This window comes from Oncorhynchus tshawytscha, linkage group LG26 (assembly GCF_018296145.1).
Source record: "Oncorhynchus tshawytscha isolate Ot180627B linkage group LG26, Otsh_v2.0, whole genome shotgun sequence".
Taxonomy (NCBI): Eukaryota; Metazoa; Chordata; class Actinopteri; order Salmoniformes; family Salmonidae; genus Oncorhynchus; species Oncorhynchus tshawytscha.
In genome coordinates this window covers 11,059,281-11,080,555 of record NC_056454.1, presented here as the reverse complement: position 1 = coordinate 11,080,555, position 21,275 = coordinate 11,059,281, and the positions used below count along the sequence as shown (strand labels likewise).

The 21,275-nt window shown below is 40.9% G+C and overlaps 1 protein-coding gene across 2 annotated transcripts in view; it reads right to left on the bottom strand.

Moving 5' to 3' along the window:
- Window positions 1-975: 975 nt before the first annotated feature.
- Window positions 976-21,275, bottom strand: part of LOC112225155 (acid-sensing ion channel 4-A) — a 153,142-nt gene continuing 132,842 nt past the window's right edge. The window contains exons 2-11 of one of the 2 annotated variants that reach the window (XM_024388834.2): window positions 13,472-13,616; window positions 10,714-10,841; window positions 10,449-10,602; window positions 8,080-8,133; window positions 6,021-6,174; window positions 5,409-5,500; window positions 5,092-5,171; window positions 4,498-4,605; window positions 4,026-4,179; window positions 3,696-3,787 (exon numbers count right to left, since the gene is read on the bottom strand). In XM_024388834.2, coding sequence (XP_024244602.1) covers window positions 4,048-4,179; window positions 4,498-4,605; window positions 5,092-5,171; window positions 5,409-5,500; window positions 6,021-6,174; window positions 8,080-8,133; window positions 10,449-10,602; window positions 10,714-10,841; window positions 13,472-13,616 — 1,047 coding nt within the window. In that variant the 3' untranslated portion in view covers window positions 3,696-3,787; window positions 4,026-4,047. Of the gene's footprint in view, window positions 3,788-4,025; window positions 4,180-4,497; window positions 4,606-5,091; window positions 5,172-5,408; window positions 5,501-6,020; window positions 6,175-8,079; window positions 8,134-10,448; window positions 10,603-10,713; window positions 10,842-13,471; window positions 13,617-21,275 lie in introns of both variants that reach the window. The other variant, XM_024388835.2, reaches the window with a different exon arrangement.

The window sequence follows — 21,275 nt, the reverse complement described above, 5'->3', positions numbered from 1 at the left end:
TTAGTGTGCATTTCTCCTTTGCCAAGATTATCCATCCACTTGACAGATGTGGCATATCAAGAAGATGATTAAACAGCATGATCATTGCACAGGTGCACCTTGCGCTGGGGACAATAAAGGCCACTAAAATGTGCAGTTTTGTCCCAACACAATGCCACAGATGTCTCAAGTTTTGAGGGAGTGTGCAATTGTCATTCTGACTGCAGGAATATCCACCAGAGCGATTGTCAGAGAATTTAATGTTAATTTCTCTACCATAAGCCGCCTCCAATGTAATTTTAGAGAATTTTGCAGCATATCCAACTCACCACAGACCACATGTAACCACACCAGCCCAGGACCTCCACATCTGGCTTCTTCACCTGCAGGATCGTTTGAGACCAGCCACCCAGACAACTGATGAAACTGAGGAGGATTTCTGTCTGTAATAAGAGCCCTTTTGTGGGGAAAAACGGATTCTGATTGGCTTGGCCTGGCTTCCCAGTGGGTGGGCTTATGCCCTCCCAGGCCCATCCATGGTTGTGCCCCTGCCCAGTCATGTGAAATCCATAGATTCAGGCCTGATTAATTTATTTAAATTTCCTTATATGAACTGTAACTCAGTAAAATTGTTGCACTTTGCATGTATACAGTATTTTTGGTCAGAATACTTTGTCTATAGGACAAAAGAATGCTAAATTATATGTATAGAAGATGTAAGGGCCTCATACATACTACCCTCAGGCATGCTGTGAAACCACCTAACTATAGTGCAGCTTGGAGCAAATTGTATGTAATTATTTTGCACTCCATTTTACATAGATTGTTGGACTTTCTCCTCCCACAGGGAACAGTTCGTCTGAAGAATTCAAACTCGAGGTTTGCGTCCCAAACGGCAAATGTAAATTTAAAAAATACCTGACAGCCAAGCTCCTTAGAGCTCAAGAACAAAGCAAGAACAAAATAAGTGAATTAACAATAGATCATATAGGAGGCATTTCATTTACCAATCTAAACTTTAATATTTGTACTTACCATAACATTTATAAAATGTGTTCCAACAGAAGAAACAGTCACAATAGCAGACTTCTGTACAAAATGTATTCAGCGTTTTCCTGTGAATCTTATAGAATTTCCATTGATGCCATACTGTTTAATAGAATTGCTCTGATCCATTCTTGAACCCTCAACAGTGTAACGATGCATGCTTCATTGCCATCTCACTCTATGACCGATTTCTGTCATAGGTGGAACATTCAGATCATGATGAGACCAAGTCGCAAAACACAAACTTATTACTGAGAACTTGATTTTGATTGTGTGAATATACAATATGCAAACAGTATTTGCGAAACAGAAAATTGTGGAACTGAACAAGCAGAGTAGAGAAATGAAGTGAAAGAACAAGCAGAGTGGCAAATTTAGAAATTGTAAAATGTTCAGATTGTTGTCAAGGGGGGAATCAGGCAAGGTCAGCTCTACAGCAACCATTTAGTTCCACAGTAATATGCACAGGTGTTGTTGTAATTTGCCCATACTAGTTGTAATATTACATACCAAATTCTTTCTGAATTCCATGGACACATTCTCAGACATGTACATGTATGCTATACACATAGCAAATACATTTCGCTGTAGAGACAGACTGGTTAGGCTTTTCTGGATCTATAAATACTTGACCGCCTATAGATAACTGTAACAAGTGACGTCAAGATTGCGTTTTGACCCCACATTCACCCTTGTACAGCATCTCATCTGTGTGTGTGGCCTGTCTTTAGTGGAGAGGATAGTGTTAGTGATGACCGAGGAGAAAGTTTGTATGCCGAGCCAGTACAGGATGCCATCAGAGACTGTGATTGGGAACCTTTGAAAATGTCATAGTGACACATGATTATGAATACTTAAAAGCCATGTTTAAAACCCATGATTACTTGACATGGGCAACAGTGGATTCTCTACGCTGATGAATGTGTAATTTCATTGTGGACTTGTCTAACAAAGCACAGCTCGGAGCACTCGACTACAGTATGGTTACCAATATTAAGATCACAAACCAAATGATTAAGAAATAGTTGATAACATCTTGACATCTATTTATGTGATCATATATGCTGTAATGCGAGGTAAAAATAAATAACCCAGCAAAATCCAACAAAATGGTGGAGGTCTTAAACCCACAGTGGATTGTCAGATAGTACTCAAAGGTCTTTGATAGGTCTTTCACGGAGACTGTTTCACTTAGGAGAGTTGACAGCAGTTTAGTCCTAGATCAGCTTTTTCTTTATCAAATTCACTATTTAAGCCAAGAGAGTGTGCAGGAGACATAAAACAATTATTTTGGAAGTCAGTTTACTTCCAACAGGGATTTTGGGAAAATAATATTCTGGCTCTTTCTTTAAATGGAGGAGATCAGGTACTACAGTCTGTTGAATGTGTTCAACGATGTGTGTTATAGTTCCCACATGCAAATGTGTGCCGAACTACAAACTGTTCCCCACAGGACTGGCATATAGTGAAAGGGAATGGTTGTTGGTTTGGTTCCAAAAAAAATCACCCTCTCATTTGTTGCTTTGGCTTTAAACTGTGGGGGCATTAAACTTGTGTCACACATCTGTTATAGAATATATATAACATTAAGCAACCTTAATGGGGACTTTGTCATTGAAATGACCACAGCATTTGCAGAAGGGCCCAAATGATTCATCCATGTCACGCTTGTTGTTATTCATTACCTTTGAGTGCTGTCCTAATTTGGATACCGTAATTGCTGTAAGAACTTCACCTTTACCCAAGTCAGTAAATCTGAAAAATATATTAATTGCCTGGAGCAATGCAATTCCAATCATCACCTTTCCGACTGGTTTCACTAATAAGCAAGAAGAAGCTACAATCATATTATTTAAAAAATAATATTCTCTAAAATATATCAATAAATTACCAACATTTGTATTAGTTATATATTAAATGAATCATTATCCATTTAAAACAGTGCTTTCTCTTTGTACTCAGGTTGGAACCATGTACAGTACATATATAATACTAATCTCTAACACACCTTTACTATAAACGAGACACAGTGTGTGTATATAGTACGGGCCCTATCATCAAAGTAAGTGTAGTAGGGGTTTAACTCGCTAAAAGATCAGTGTAATATCTTCTCTGATTTTGTTTGCTGATATCTCTATATAATGGTTAGATTGAATATGACCACTTGTCTTATCGAGTCTCATCTTGTATACAATATAAAGGGGAAATTATAATATCTCAGTAAATAATTACATCATTTACAATGATATGATTCAAAATAGTAAGTGAGAACTTATTGACAAATAGTTTGGTGGAAACAAGATTAAGAGTGGTACATACATCAAGATATTTGAGGTGAGTATATCAAGATGGCTCAAGATGACATGCAGTCCTTGTCTTGTTCCCATGTGGTGACCATGTACCAAAATAACCAGAATAGGGATCGAAGGTGGGCGTCTCCAGCCGGACAGTACTGTGGGGTCCAATCTGTGCTTACATACAAGTGGTCTATTAGCAGCACAGGTTTGGTGTTCGACTTTGGCTGTAGCTTTTTCCACTGGTGACAGCAAGAAAGGTATAGAACTGAGGTCCCAGGGTCTGAGAGGACATATTTTATTGTCATTTTATTGTCATCAGGGTGGAAAGATGGCCACTGAGTCTAGCAGGCAAAGTCCTCAAACACTCCATGTGGCTGTCCTTGGTGGTGGGGGAGATGGTGATTCGGTAGAATCGTATTGGCGTAGGCTCCTTCTGGGTGACTTCTGGTCATGTCACTGGACTCCTGGTTGCCACAAAGACCACAATGTAATAAGATATACTAAATGGGTCAGTTTTCCAGACACAGATTAAGATTTGTCTTGGACGAAGAAGCACGTTCAATGGAGATTCTCCATTGAGCAAGCTTTTTAGTCTTGGGCTAGGTTTAATCTTTGTCTGGAAAACCAACCCTAAATTATGTACAGTGTGTTGGCTCAATAAACCAAACGATATTGCTTTTGAATAAACCAAAATGATAATACCTTTGATGTAATGGTAGATATTTCATGTAGATAATTTTTTTACGTCTATGGAAAATTGATGATTTTGGATGATTTTATATGGACTCAAGGAGTAAATTTGTTCCTCATGAGAGAGGGACCTGGGAATTGAAGTTGCCTCTGGGGGGATGTAATCCTGTACAATGGGATAAAACAATATTTTTAACAAGAGATTAAACTGATCTCCCTGAAAGAAGTGCAGTGATATACAGTAGCTTGTAGTGATATAAAGATTGAGAGTGATAATGGTTGTAAATATATCGATTTACAACCATTGTGCCAAATGTGTTGTACATCAGTTACACAAATCGAGTGTGTATGGGGCCAGAGAGAACTGAACAACCCCATTTCAGGAGGCTCATTCCCCTTTGGGCTCTCCCTGCATGCACAGAGATGCGTAGGCCTACAAACGGCCTGATGCAACATGCCTGCCCTCCACAAGCAAACCACTCACCTTATTGGCTTTCATATCTTGCAGATCCACAGTGGCAACAGTGGTCGTTTGTTGTTTCTTCTCATCCTTCTGTGGCCTCAGCAGACGCTGCAGCCTGTGCTTTATCACCTGGGTGGAGGCAGGATGGAGGGAGGGATGGAAGAGTGCAAGCAGAGTCAGGAGTTCACTCCATCAGCACATCTGGCATGTCCCAGAGCTCAGTGAGCGATTTTCCATATCATTAGCCTCATATGACACAAGTGAAATCCTTCACACTCATAACTGACACATTAGCAGTGATAGTAGCGCTAGTCCGCGCGTAACAGTTTAAAATGTCAAAGTGCCACTAACACTGATTGAGGCAGACATTTTAGAACAAAATCCTTGGTGTTTATAGAGCAAGACCAGCTGAAATGTGTGTAGGGTTGTAAAATTACTTTGCCAAAATATGTAGTTATTCCAGAAATCCCGGTTGGAATCAGGTGGGAATAAGCAGAAAAAGCAGAATTCTCCAACCAGAATTTCTGGAAAACTTGGGAATTTTACAACCCCAAATTTGTGTCACCTCTTGTGAGCTTCATGCATATACACATATTATAAGGCTAGACAATGTACCTCGTAAACATAATCCAATATTTCTAAAATGGACAAAATACTGGCTCCAATGAACAAGCCCATCTGGCCTCCAATGTCACCTGAAAAGGAAGAAATGTAATATTAAGAAGGATTTCAGGTGATGCCAATAATTACTCATTGACTCATATTTGAAAACCATTGTCTGAGAATTCCATTTATTACTAGAGCCAAAGAACCAGTGCCAGGCAGTTTCCATATTAAGACTTATCTTAAACCACATGAAACCCCAATTATTATTATCTTTTAATAAAGGAGAGCGAGAGAGAAAGGGGTCATAGTAGAAAAGAGAAACTCACCTAGTAAACCTGCAACATCGTACGCTTTCTTTTGTTCAATTGTTTCATAGTTAAGAGCCTCAAAGAAGATATCCAACACCAGAAAGTTGTCTCTAGACATGGAGAAAATGAGAACAATATTAAACGATAACGGCATATGTTTAGTCTACGTTGTTATAACCAATAGTAAAGTGTTATTATGGAACATACAAAATTGCAATTTCCTTTTTACCTCAACCGCAGCACTATAACATTACCAGGATAATATATAAAAAATATATACTGTACCATGTCATTTTTGTGGTTGTTATAAATTGTCATGATGGCACTTTCAATTCAAATTCAAATGAATCAAGTTAATAATTCACAGATTATGGGGACTTTAAGATTTTAACAGCACTGGCAGGGAACATGAGAAGCATGGGCTGAGTCTCTAATGGAACCCTAATGCCCTTCTTCTGACCAGGGCCCATAGGGTTTAATTCAAAAGTAGTGCACTATATTATATAGTATCTATGAATAGGTTGCCATTTGAGACACACCTGATGTGTAGCCAACCCCTGAGGGTGTCTCAATTTTCTAGCACGGATCTTTTCCAGGTCACAGTAATGTAAGTAATCACGTCAGTTCTACCTGATATACTCCTCAGACTTGTCGTACTTCCTGGACAGGTAGCGAGCGGAGCCCTTGCTGGGGATCTTGACCATGGAGAGCTCCTTGCCGTAGCGGGTCAGGTTACATGGTGTCTCACAGGGACAGCTGTCCCCAGTGCTCTTCTGGAGAAGGGCTGGGAACACAGAGCAAAGTGTTTTAGCCTGGGTCTGGGACACAGCCTGGAACACAGAGCAGAATGTAATAGACTGGGTCTGGGACGGTTAAACCAGAACGGTTAAACCAGAACTAAAGTCCTTTGTAATTGGTGAGATGCTCGATTAAGTTCTGGCTGCATACATGTTAAGGGAAGAGAGAGAACGAGAATCGGAACTGGAATGAAGAGCTCCACCCTCTGTCTATGCATTTTACGGGGAAGTCTATGGACCAAATGTCCCCTCCACTTCCCGAAATTCAAAAGATGCTAACACCTACAAAATCTGGATTTTCCAAAGCACCGGAACTAATGCTGCTCATTATTATACGCATCCCGTTGTATCATGACAGATCTACGGTACCATTTATGTTTACGTAGCCTGTCCACGAGAGAACACCTAGAATACAGAGCAGACAGTTGGGGGCTCTTCTCCTGGGCACTAGTCTACAAATGGGATGCAAGCGCATTTCAGTTAGCAAATTAAAAGGGAAATTCCATCACTTTTTAACCTCATATTCATTATCTCCAGCACCATACCTTGATCAATGTTTATTTACTAGCATGCTTAGTATGCATACTGAGATCATGGCTAGTCTCGATATTTATTTTGGCCACACACGCCCATACACACACACACTTTAACACAAACATGCATAAACAATTGCTCATTCATGGCACTAAAAGAAAAAATTATAATATACTGCATCAACATAGACAACAATACATGCCTTACTCAACTCATCCCTCATTTCAGGACAAAATTCAATTCAGTTAGAAAAAAACTGTTATCCAAATTTGGTGAGTTGTGTGTTTTATAACTCTTAGAATGAGGTTATTTGTATGCAGGGGCAACACAGAATCTATTCTTAGACTGAGGCACACAACAAGTCACCTACTGTATATAATATAAATATATAAATCATGTTTTAATTTATTACCTTGAATTTATTTGGATTGAGTCGAGAATACAGCTAGATATAAATATGAGCCATTCTTGTAAGATATATATCTAGATTTAGCGCACCCACCCATGAAAAGGGCTTGAAATCCTTTTGAAGAGGAAGATAATTACATTTCTGGCTTATTAGGCTCGAAGATCATAATTGTACTGATACATCTCATCACATAATAAAGAGTCTCTTTTATGACCGCCATAATGTCGTGGAGACAAGTGTAACGGTTTTCCTTAGGTGAAAGAGAGGCAGACCAAAATGCAGCGTGGTGGTTATTCATGTTTGTTTAATAAAGGAAAAACTATACATGAATAAACTACAAAATAATGAAATGTGAAAACCTAAACAGTCCTATCTGGTGCAAACACAGAGACAGGAACAATCACCCACAAAACCCAACACAAAACAGGCTACCTAAATATGGTTCCCAATCAGAGACAATGACTAACACCTGCCTCTGATTGAGAACCATATCAGGCCAAACATAGAAATAGACAAACCAGACACACAACATAGAATGCCCACCCAGCTCACGTCCTGACCAACACTAAAACAAGGAAAACACATACGAACGATGGTCAGAACGTGACAACAAGGCACCTCTGCACAGAGATCACCCAGAGCATGCCAGTGGGGAGTCAGCCACAGCACATGGAGTTGGTTCAGTGAAGGAATATCAAATGTATGGTGAAAGCTCAGAGAATGAAGGTAAGTAAGCAGTTAGTTAGCTTCGTTGTCACTCACAATTTTGCGCCTTTTCGACTCCAACAATTGTCATGTCAACATGGAGGCAATGTCATTTTTGCAATCTTTAGCCTAGGCAATCCCTACCAGAACATTGAAACACAATTTCTCCTTATAATTGAAAAGAATGATTCTGCATTTCACTCAGGGACCATTTATGATAATAAAAAAGAAAAACATGTCTTACCAAGCGCCTTGTCCACACACTTGATGTTACTGGGAGTGCAAATATCAGCAGTTCCTGGAGTACAAAACATGAAACGAGTTTGATTAAGAAAAAACTAAAATGGCCACCATCCATATTGCTACCAACATATTGCTACCAACATGAAAAACTCTCATTGAGAACAGAACTAGCTTATCATTCATCTACAAACGCAAGTAGATGTGGGAAGATGAGTTCCATTCACACTTTTTCGGCCACGTTGGGCATCCTCCTCTGTTTGCATTGAGAAATGGAGCACCGGGGCCCAACCCCAAAGGCATATTTAGAAAGTCTTTAAAAAACAATCAATGATTCACCTCATCACAGTGGCAAGCACAGCACAGGGGCCACTAATGATAGGAATTCATCAGGAGCACAATTCATCGTGGGAAATATGTGTGGCGAGCAGACAACAAAATGTTCTTTGAGTTAATGTTTTAGGAACAGTAGCCTTTTCAATTTGCATTAGGGAAGATTGATTTGGGGACATTAACGTCGGGGGCACTGAGGAGCAGAGGCATCCTTATGATCAGAGTAGCATGACTGCACAGGAAATCTTTCACCCTACTCTCAATGGAGAGAGGTCAGGTGTCTCTCTACAGGGGATGTTACATCAAGGCCCTTCATTCAGGAATGAAAAGAAGCAGATTTGTAGACCAAATAAGACTCCTGCCATGACTACACATACAGTTGAAGTCGGAAGTTTAAATACACCTTAGCCAAATACATTTTAACTCAGTTTTTCACAATTGTTGACATTTAATCCTAGTAAAAATTCACTGTTTTAGGGCAGTTAGGATCACCAGAAGTTTACATACACTTAATTAGTATTTGGTAGCATTGCCTTTAAATTTTTTTAACTTGGGTCAAACGTTTCGGGGAGCCTTCCACAAGCTTTCCACAATAAGTTGGGTGAATTTTGGCCCATTCCTCCTGACAGAGCTGGTGTAACTGACTCAGGTTTGTAGGCCTCCTTGCTCGCACACACTTTTTCAGTTATGCCCACAGGTTTTCTGTAGGATTGAGGTCAGGGCTTTGTGATGGTCACTCCAATACCTTGACTTTGTTGTCCTTTAGCCATTTTGCCGCAACTTTGGAAGTATGCTTGGGGTAATTGTCCATTTGGAAGACCCATTTGCGACCAAGCTTTAACTACCTGACCTGATGTCTTGAGATGTTGCTTCAATATATCCACATAATTTTACTTCATCATGATGCCATCTATTTTGTGAAGTGTACCAGACCCTCCTGCAGCAAAGCACCCCCACAACATGATGCTGCCACCCCCGTGCTTCACGGTTGGGATGGTGTTCTTCGGCTTGCAAGCCTCCCCCTTTGTCCTCCAAACAAAACAATGACCATTATGGCCAAACAGTTCTATTTTTGTTTCATCAGACCAGAGGACATTTCTCCAAAAATGACGATCTTTGTCCCTATGTGCAGTTGCAAACCACAGTCTGGCTTTTTTATGGCGGTTTTGGAGTAGCGGCTTCTTCCTTGCTGAGCGGCCTTTCAGGTTACGTCGACATAGGATTAGTTTTACTGTGGCTACTTTTGGCTACATTTGTACCTTTTGTACCTGTTTCCTCCAGGATCTTCACAAGGTCCTTTGCTGTTGTTCTGGGATTGATTTGCACTGTTCGCACCAAAGTACGTTCATCTCTAGGAGACAGAACTCCTTCCTGAGCGGTATGACAGCTGCGTGGTCCTATGGTGTTTATACTTGGGTACTATTGTTTGTACAGATGATCGTGGTACTGTCAGGCGTTTGGGAATTGCTCCCAAGGATGAACCAGACATGTGGAGGTCTACAATTTATTTTCTGATGTCTTGGCTGATGTCTTTTGATTTTCCCATGATGTCAAGCAAAGAGGCACTGAGTTTGAAGGTAGGCCTTGAAATACATCCACAGGTACACCTCCAACTGACTCAAATTATCAATTAGCCTATCAGAAGCTTCTAAAGCCATGACATAATTTTCTGGAATTTTCCAAGCTGTTTAAAGGCACAGTCAACTTAGTGTATGTAATCTTCTGACCCAGTGGAATTGTGATACAGTGAGTTATAAGTGAAATAATCTTTCTTTAAACAATTGTTGGAAAAATTACTTGTGTCATGCACAAAGTAGATGTCCTAACCGACTTGCCAAAACAACAGTTTTTTAACAAGAAATTTGTGGAGTGGTTGAAAAACGAGTTTTAATGACTTCAACCTAAGTGTAATGTAAACTTCTGACTTCAACTGCATATTGACAGTGTATGTGCGGTACATTAAATGGGTAACAGGGAATCATATACAATACCAGGTGATTAGTGAGTAGTGAATGAGGGCTTTACAATAAGCCTTCTTACCAGGCATGTGTACCATCCTGCAGTTGCATTCCCGGAGCACCTCCCTGGTCTCGCAGCGCAGGCGGCAGGCACTGATGCTGTAGGTGTCATATCCCGGGATCATCTGGTCGCTGGTGGAGCGGCAGTTCCCCCAGGGCTGGGGCAGGTAGGTCAGCTAAGCACAGAGTGATTGATTAGAGCCATGTCTGAGCCACACTGCTCGGGGGTGAGGATAAGTGAGTACTGAGAGAGTGGTAATCTGGGTGAAAGCGGTGCCGGGGCCTACCCTTTGTTCCTGACATGAAACAAAGGTCTGGAATCCCGGGGAGACTCCGAAGCCCAGCTGGTGGATGTAGGGAGGCTCATCCTGGCTGTGGATCTGCACGCGGATCCCTGCCTCTAACGACGTCTCATCTTCCGGGATAAAAGAGGCACGTGTAGGCAGTACAAAAACACACGTACAGAGTGGATTCATTCAGCCTTTATCCATCAATCCTAGGGGAAGGCTAATTGTGACAAGGCCGATCTCAGTAATTTGAGAAAAACAAGACACTGACAATGATCACATCTACAGTGAGGGAAGAAAGTATTTGATCCCCTTCTGATTTTGTACGTTTGCCCACTGACAAAGAAATGATCAGTCTATAATTTTAATGGAGGTTTATTTGAACAGTGAGAGACAGAATAACAACAACAAAGATCCAGAAAAACGCATGTCAAAAATGTTATAAATTGATTTGCATTTTAATGATGGAAATAAGTCTTTGACCCCTCTGCAAAACATGACTTGGTACTTGATGACAAAACCCTTGTTGGCAATCACAGACGTTTCTTGTAGATGGCCACCAGGTTTGCACACATCTCAGGAGGGATTTTGTCCCACTCCTCCACAGATTTTCTATGGGATTAAGGTCTGGAGACTGGCTAGGGCCACTCCAGGACCTTAATTTGCTTCTTCTTGAGCCACTCCTTTGTTGCCTTGGCCGTGTGTTTTGGGTCATTGTCATGCTGGAATACCCATCCACGACCCATTTTCAATGCCCTGGCTGAGGGAAGGAGGTTCTCACCCAAGATTTGATGGTACATGGCCCCGTCCATCATCCCTTTGCGGTGTCCTGTCCCCTTAGCAGAAAAACACCCCCAAAGCATAATGTTTCCACCTCCATGTTTGACGGTGGGGATGGTATCCTTGGGGACATAGGCACCATTCCTCCTCCTCCAAACATGGCGAGTTCAGTTGATGCCAAAGAGCTCCATTTTGGTCTCATCTGACCACAACACTTTCACACAGTTGTCCTCTGAATCATTCAGATGTACATTGGCAAACTTCAGACGGGCATGTATATGTGCTTTCTTGAGCAGGATTTCAGTCCTTCACGGCATAGTGTGTTACCAATTGTTTTCTTGGTGACTATGGTCCCAGCTGCTTTGAGATCATTGACAAGATCCTCCCGTGTAGTTCTGGGCTGATTCCTCACCATTCTCATGATCATTGCAACTCCACGATGTGAGATCTTGCATGGAGCCCCAGGCCAAGGGAGATTGACAGTTCTTTTGTGTTTCTTCCATTTGCGAATAATCGCACCAACTGTTGTCACCTTCTCATCAAGCTGCTTGGCGATGGTCTTGTAGCCCATCCCAGCCTTGTGTAGGTCTACAATCCTGTCCCTGACATCCTTCTAGAGCTCTTTGGTCTTGGCCATGGTGGAGAGTTTGGAATCTGATTGATTGATTGCTTCTGTGGACAGGTGTCTTTTATACAGGTAACAAACTGAGATTAGGAGCACTCCCTTTAAGAGTGTGCTCCTAATCTCAGCTCGTTACCTGTATAAAAGACACCTGGGAGCCAGAAATCTTTTTGATTGAGATGGGGTCAAATACTTATTTCACACATTAAAATGCAAATCAATTTATAACATTTTTGACATGCGTTTTTCTGGATTTTTTTTGTTGATATTCGGTCTCTCACTGTTCAAATAAACCTACCATTAAAATGATACACTGATAATTTCTTTGTCAGTGGGCAAACGTACAAAATCAGCAGGGGATCAAATACTTTTTTCCCTCACTGTACATATACTGAACAAAAATATAAACACAACATGTAAAGTGTTAGTCCCATGTTTCATCAGTTGCAATAAAATAACCCAGAAATGTTGTATATGCACAAAAAGTTTATTTCTCTAAAATGTTGTGCACACATTTGTTTACATCCATGTTAGTGAGCATTTCTCCTTTGCCAAGATAATCCAGCCACTTGACAGGAGTGGCATATCAAGAAGCTGATTAAACAGCATGCTCATTACACAGGTGCACCTTGTGCTGGGGGCAATAAAATGCCACTCTAAAATGTGCAGTTTTGTCACACAACAATGCCACAGATGTCTCAAGTTTTGATGGAGTTTGCAATTGGCATGTTGACTGCAGAAATGTCCACCAGAGCTGTTTCCAGAGAATTTAACGTTAATTTCTCTACCATAAGCTGCCTCGAACATCATTTTAGAGAATTTAGCAGTACGTCCGACCGGCCTCACAACTGCAGACCGTTTTTTTGTCTGAGACCAGCCACCACCTGGACAGCTGATGAAACTGAGGAGTATTTCTGTCTGTAATAAGGCCTTTTTGTTGGGAAAAAAATATTCTAATTGCCTGGGCCTGGCTCCCCAGTGGGTGGACCTGGCTCCCAAGTGGGCCAGGCCCACCCATGGCTGCGCCCCTGCCCAGTCATGTGAAATCCATAGATTAGGGCCTAATGAATTGATTTCAATTGACTGATTTCCTTAAATGAACTGTAACACAGTAAAATCGTCAAAATTGTTGCATGTTGCGTTTATATTTTTGTTCAGTGTATATGACTTACAGCACTGTCAACAGATTTATCCCTTACAATAATAATTTTAACGAAAGCATTCAGGATAGTGACGACATTGCAGAAATGCATCACTAGTGTCCTATACAAACATGATTCAGAGATGGGGTAGAATACTGTTGATTTATGACAACAGAAACAGATCCCGTAACAACATGTAAGGTTTATGACTTACTTGTCTCTTTCCAGATGGGGAGATACTCGTCCTGTTGAATATCCAACATTATCTCCAGCCCATTTCCCATTCCACCTTGCTTGGTTTTCCTGGACGTCGACTTGTTCCCATTGAAAGTGTAGCATTTTCCATATCTTGTATAGACCTATGGGAGAATATATTAATATCAGAAATGTCATAATAAACATGACAATATCCATCTCTGCTGTAACAGACTCATACAGTACCTGTATGGTGTAGCAATGAAGTTGGAGGTATGGACCGGAAAATGAAGATGGTTGCCGTGGTCTACATTCTCTGTCTGTAATGGCTACCCAGAATATTTTCAATGCATTTTAATAACTCTACCTACATGTACATATTACCTCAATTACCTCGACTAACCGGTGCCCCGCACATTGACTCTGTACCGGTGCCCCCTGTATATAGTCCCACTATTGTTATTTTACTGCTGCTCTTTAATTAATTTGACTCTTTTATTTCTTATTCTTATTCGTATTTTTTAAACTGCATTGTTGGTTAGGGGCTTGTAAGTAAGCATTTCACTGTAAGGTCTACACTTGTTCTATTCGGCACATGTGATTAATAAAATCTGATTTGATTTAAATAAACCTAGGAGATGTGTGTTGAAGGGAGAGTGATATACCAACAGTCTTGATCTTTATTATACCATAGAAACATACAAAATATAACTTATTAAAAATGTATACCTATATACTTTACATACTTACAGACTATGATAAAAATGTAGTTTGCTCTTCAAATTTACAGAGCAAACACCCACTAACGATCCATTAAGGATTCCACAAACTGATCACACAAAGTTAAGTGTTCCCTTTCTTATCTATGTTGATAAGAGAAGATAAAAGACAGAAGCATTTCAAATTGAGGTAGAATATCTGTTGAAAGCTTGTCAGCAGCCTTTTAGAGAAACATAGAATTCCTTTGTTTATGGGCCTCATCTCGCTACAGTACAAGCCAAAGTGACACGATTATATTATTTTGACTTGACACCGTGAACCTTGTGGAGCATTAGAATGAAAGATGAGGAAATCACATGACAAACAAAATCAGCAGATGAGACAGTGGGGTTGACAGTAAAATAACAATGGTGCCAAATCCAGGATGTTTCTGTAACAAGTCTGTTTTAACTTCAATATCAGCACACGTAGGGTTTCACAATTCCAGTCATTTTCTCAAAATGCCAAGGTTTTTCAGAAATTCTGGTTGGAAAAGGAAGGAATAAGCAGGAAATCCAGAATATCCTTCAACAAGGGATTTCTGGAAAAACCTGGGAATTCCAGAATTTTGCAACCCTAAGCACAAACTTTACAATGAGTGGTGTGATGACTAAATTAGGGTTGAACATCAGACAACACACAAGTACTAATTTACAGACCACAGAGTGTGCTCTGATCTCAGATAGTTACACACAAACCAAACCTTTACACTGTCATATGGCTCTGCAGCTGGCTGTTGTACACCATACACAACAGTCATTAAGAGTGGTTTTGGTGTTGTTTGAATCCCATATTTCCCCTTTAAGCCACTGTTTACCAAACTGGGATGTTTACTAAAACACAGGCATGTACAGTACAGTACACACCCTGTATATGGTTATGCTGTCCCCTAAATCAGGTAGGCCCATTCCCCTATATAATGTGGGAGTGCCCTGCAGTTAAATGCTTCTGGGGCAAAGTTTCAAAATTAATTTTGAATTGCATGAATGCAAACATTAATTGCTTAGCTCTTTGAATCGCTCAATCAATCAGGCAACAGCACTGGCAGGCAATTGGATAGGGACATGTTGGCTGGTTTGGGAGGGGATGTTGGAGGTGGAGGCCCACTTTTTTTTGTTTTCTTTTCCTGTTTATACTGAATTCATCATCACTTAAAGTATTTCTTACTGTCTTTTTAAATTTATGTTGAGTGGAAGAATACAGGTACAGGTGTTTTATAAACTTAGAACTTAGAAAAAAATAACAAGGAATACTAATAATCGTCCCCCCCAAAAAATCTACTCTGTGATCCTTCAAGAAATGGGTACATATAGAATATGTAGCCTAGTATGTAGGAAGAAAAATAAGTCATCAAATTATTTAAAGCCCTTACTGTGTAGTCGTGGTTAAGCCAATGGTGTACGAAGAGGACAATAGTGTGCAACCCGCCCTCTTTGACTGACGTGCTATTTGTGTGCGTTGGTTTAATCTGTGGAAGGCGGGCACAGAGCAGCAGAGGAGGTAAGCTGCACCCCATCATTGATTTAGCCTGCTTTATTGACATACTTAAGCCTCCACCGCTCCACTCGATTTACAGAGGAAGAGGAATTAAAGAAAGAAAAAACACACTTACAGGGATAGTCCTGAGTTCTGCTCTAAAACGTATGATATCGCTGGGGTATTGGCAAATTATGTCCACAGAGAGCAGGGGAAGTTTCTCCATCGTCTCAGCCTGGAAATGTTTGTTGACAGAGCCTCCACTGATTCATTTCTCAGCTTTAGCCTCTCTCTCGTCTCTCCAATAGCCTGTGTGATTGATGGAGCGTTTCCCCCTTGTTACATCTTGCACCAAATTTAGCAAAGGTAACAGGGCTGACTATCAATTCCAAGGAGGATCATGGTATCGTCTCTGAAAAACCAAACATCCTGTACCATAGTCACACTAACAGTTTATTCTAAAATAATCCCTCACATGTATCTACAACAATATACACCTTTACAATAAATCGTGTTGTGGACCAGTGATAAACTTTAAATGAATGTAATAGATAGCTACATTCACAACAAAGGTTAGAAACAAAAATTATTAAAAAAAAATGTAGAACGCCAACACTGGTACGAACATCTGGATAGTTACATGCTATACACATTAAAATGCAACCAGAGTCCTTAGCAGTAACTTTGCTTTGGAAAGATGCCCAACTACTCTAATTTGCATAAATCTCTCTTGTTCTAGCGGCTAGCACCCAACTTAATTGAGCTTAATGTCAGTCCATTAACAGTCTTTTGGCAGTATTTTCTCCTCAAATTGTCTTGTTTCTCCCCTGGTCTCTCCATTTGAAATACATTAAGAGGCTCACCGCTTGCCACATGTAACTCCTGAGCCCTTGTGTGGTATACCCTAAAACATCCTCTTTACGGCAGTCATCTGACAGTTCCCGGGTGTTTTCCTTTTAAATAACCCACAAGAATCACTTGAGCGCTTCTCCTGAGGACATCCATTTCTTAGCATGTGGCCGTGTGTCAGCGGCCGGGGCTCTTCGTGTATGGATGAGGAGGAAGATTATAATTAATTTCCGATGGTGGTGGAACACGCTGCATGGCAGATTGGCAGTTGAGTCCCATTAAGGGTGGCTCATTCAGGTTTAAAGGTAAGAGAACGTTCCCTGGTTTAATGGCTTCATTACAGCCCCCAGGCAGAGTGCTAGTGATCACACAGTAGCATACATTGATGGAATATCTACATGAGCTAACTAATCTTGTCTCTTGGTTGGTTCCTCGTGTTAAGTTGCAAGTAGGGTTGGAAAACTCTGGTAACTTTCCCCAAATGCCCAGGTTTTCTAGAAATCCCCCACTGAAGATTCCCAGAATCAGGAGGGAATTAAACAGGAAATTCTGAATCCTCTGACCAGGATTTCTGGATAATCTGAGAATATTGAGAAAGTTACCAGAATTTTGCAAACCTATTTGGAGACGTGTTGGTTGGTTGCTCTTGTGTTAAGTTGCAAGGCAGGAATGATTGAGTAGGGACATCTATGAAGGAGTCTCACCAACACCTGAATTTCACATACAGTAGCTAGGTGCCAGAGTAATGCAGGAACTAAGGGGAGAGATTTTACCTCACTGCTCAAGGTGCCCTCACTGCTAGACGGTAGTTTAGTCATTTAATTCTTAAATATCTTTCAATCGAAGTATGCCATTAGAGTCTATCAGAGGCAACACGAAACAAATTTGATTTGTCATGGGTCAATACATTTAAGATCCTAACATACTGATGAGAAGGAAGCGCTCTAATTGAGAGAACAGAGGTGGTGCCCCAAATGGCCCCCTATTCCCTATAGAGTGCACTACTTTTGAACAGGGCCCATAACGCTCTGGTCAAAAGTAGTGCGTTAGCTACATAGGGAACAGGGTGCCAAATGGGACGCTGACAGACACTCCACTCCAGATGTTTAAAGACAACGACAACGTGGTTTGGGTAAACGGAGTAGACATTGAAGCGTATCGTCTAAACAGTGTGGATAAGAATGTGAGGCATGCGAGGTTCTGCACCATTTGCTCCTGTCTCATGGGTAAGCCACTCAACTCGGCGTATAGGGCACCACTTTGGCACACGTTCAGACGCATTACATTTATTGTATATCAATTCCTAACTTCATTAAACAACTGACTGGAAGCATCACTTTACTGGTGGCCTATCCCTCTAGCATACAGCACAGTAAGCAAGACGTGTCATCGAGGACTTGTTTGCATGGCAAATAGAGCGGACTACGGCAAAAAACTAAAGGATTTATCTCATCCCTTTAATTGGAGATATGTAGTAAATTATATAGTTAACGGACACACGCAACAGGGGTGAAATTATCCTTAAACTATTGAGTCTCTATTCACTGTTGAATGTATGACACAGTACACGAAGAACCATCAGTATTTGCACACCTTCAGTTACATTTTATTTGAAGAAATATAGAGAACACGTGCTGAAAGGAATGTGAACGCCAAAGTGGATACCAAGAAATGTCAAAAATGAGCAAGGTAGTTCAGCATAAAGAGTACTTTGTCTTAGCTACAGAAATGAAGCATCCCTATGCTGATAGATCAATCACTCTGTCACCATATTCTGGGACTTTTATTCTGTTTCTCATCTTCACTCAACCCAAAAATAGGAATAAAGAAAAACATGGGCGCTATACTCCCTAGAAAATACACACATTGTTCATCTCCAGAAACTAGGAGGCTGTAGCCCTCCTTCCTATCCTCATGTTGGATTATAAGCAGGCTAATGAAGCAGCACATGTGTACTCGACAGAGTCTCTTTCCCAAATGCACTACTTTTGACCACGGCCCATACAAAAAGGAGTGCCTTATGAAGGCAACAGGGTGGTATTTTGGAATGACCAAACAGCTCAGACAGAAGGGGGGGAAATCTACCTTGACAGTGTTGACAGTGTGCCAACATCAAGCAGCCTACACAGACACATAAATGAGCCTTTTTGGAAATGTGATTAGATACCAGTAATATAACGGAGATCAATTAATTTCTATCACCAGTGGCACACTGTTCTCTAAGCAGTCTTTGTCAGTAATGGAAATGAGTCCTCACTTGCTTGTAAAGCTTGGTTAAATGTTTTGGAGGACTGAAACAACCGATTGGGCACAGAAACGATGCCCCCATAATTTCCTCTATAAATCAAATGATTAAATCTTCCAATTTCTTAAACACCCAAAGGCTTCTATAAATGTAGCATTGCGGAACATTAGATACATTGTTCATTTGTATGTACTGCTGTAGTCATGTCATATTTTCAGATCTGTATTCAAATTAGTTTACTGGATTGTGCATCATACACGTGTCTAGACTACACTAACCATTTGTGACAGTTGACTTATGTGCCCTTTCTTGTAGAGGTGGTGAACGCAAATGGACCCCTCGATACAATCTTTCGCTCTTTTTTTACACTTGGATGGTCAGCATCATAGCACTGATGAAAAGAGCAAGGCAGATTAACGTTACTACTACGGCAGTGCTGATTGAATGTTATCATAGGTCACAAGGGTCCCTCACTAGACTTATATAATCCACGTTTATCAATGTACCAGGCTATTTCCTTTTGGGTCGATTTGCTCTCTGTTCTTATTTGTGATTTGGTTTGATAATAGCTAATAGAGCCTGGAGGAAAGAGGATAAATCTGCCCTGGGCAGAGTATGCAGCTAAAACCCTGCCTGAGGCATTTGTCTAACTGTCGACTATTTTTCTGCTGCTGTTTAGATTTTCTATTTGAATTAAGGCACCTCTCATTAACATAGACCTTCACTTCTCCAGCTCTCAATCTTCCACCTCCCTTGCTCTCTGTCCTCCAGACTCCTCTATCGCTCCAAACTACTCCTACCACCGGCGTACCCGGGTGCCCCCTTTTGCCTGGCAAACTTTTTATTTGCTATTAATCCGGTGTGAGACACCTCTGGGAATGTCTGGGGGAACAATATCTATTGAGGCAAAGCCAAATGCCGAAGATTGACAATTCTATATTGGAAGAACAGCAACGACTACATTGCCATGTAAATCATCCGTGTACAATATATGGTGTTCCAAGGGTTTAGTACAGGCCTTTCTCTGGTCATCAGTCAATGGGCATTTTAGAGTTTAGACCTTGATGGAACACATTCATTCTACATGTTATGTACAGATTATGGTAATTTGGGCAGATTTCCTCACCCAGCATTAGTACACATTTATTACAAAGGTTATTAAATATGTTAGACATAGAATACGTATAGATCCCCTTAGCACCATGATGTGATCGCTAAAGAGACATGCAACCCTAACTGTATTCACAAGGTGCTGCAATAGGTGCAACATACAGTGCCTTCAGGAAGAATTCACACCCCTCAACTTTACACATTTTGTTGTTACAAAGTGGGGTTAAAATGGACTTCATTATTTTTCTTTTGTCAACAATCTACACACAATACTCTATCTTTTCAAAGAGGAAGAAAAATTATTCAATATACAGTGGGGCAAAAAAGTATTTAGTCATCCACCAATTGTGCAAGTTCTCCCACTTAAAAAGACGAGAGAGGCCTGTAATTTTCATCATAGGTACAATGACAGACAAAATTAGAAAAATAATCCAGGAAATCACATTGTAGGATTTTTAATGAATTTATTTGCAAACTATGGTGGAAAATAAGTATTTGGTCAATAACAAAAGTTTATCTCAATACTTTGTTATATACCCTTTGTTGGCAATGACAGAGGTCAAACATTTTCTTTAAGTCTTCACAAGGTTTTCACACACTGTTGCTGGTATTTTGGCCCATTCCTCCATGCAGATCTCCTCTAGAGCAGTGATGTTTTGGGGCTGTTGCTGGGCAACACTGACTTTCAACTCCCTCCAAAGATTTTCTATGGGGTTGAGATCTGGACACTGGCTAGGCCACTCCAGGACCTTGAAGTGCTTCTTACGAAGCCACTCCTTCGTTGCCCGGGCGGTGTGTTTGGGATCATTGTCATGCTGAAATACCCAGCCACGTTTCATCTTCAATGCCCTTACTGATGGAAGGAGGTTTTCACTCAAAATCTCACGATACATGGCCCCATTCATTCTTTCCTTCACACGGATCAGTCGTCCTGGTCCCTTTGCAGAAAAACAGCCCCAAAGCATGATGTTTCCACCCCCATGCTTCACAGTAGGTATGGTGTTCTTTGGATGCAACTCAGCATTCTTTGTCCTCCAAACACGATGAGTTGAGTTTTTACCAAAAAGTTATATTTTGGTTTCATCTGACCATATGACATTCTCCCAATCTTCTTCTGGATCATCCACATGCTCTCTAGCAAACTTCAGACGGCCCTGGACATGTGCTGGCTTAAGAAGGGGGACACGTCTGGCACTGCAGGATTTGAGTCCCTCGCGGCGTAGTGTGTTACTGATGGTAGGCTTTGTTACTTTGGTCCCAGCTCTCTGCAGGCCATTCACTAGGTCCCCCCGTGTGGTTCTGGGATCTTGCATGGAGCCCCAGATCGAGGGAGATTATCAGTGGTCTTGTATGTCTTCCATTTCCTAATAATTTCTCCCACAGT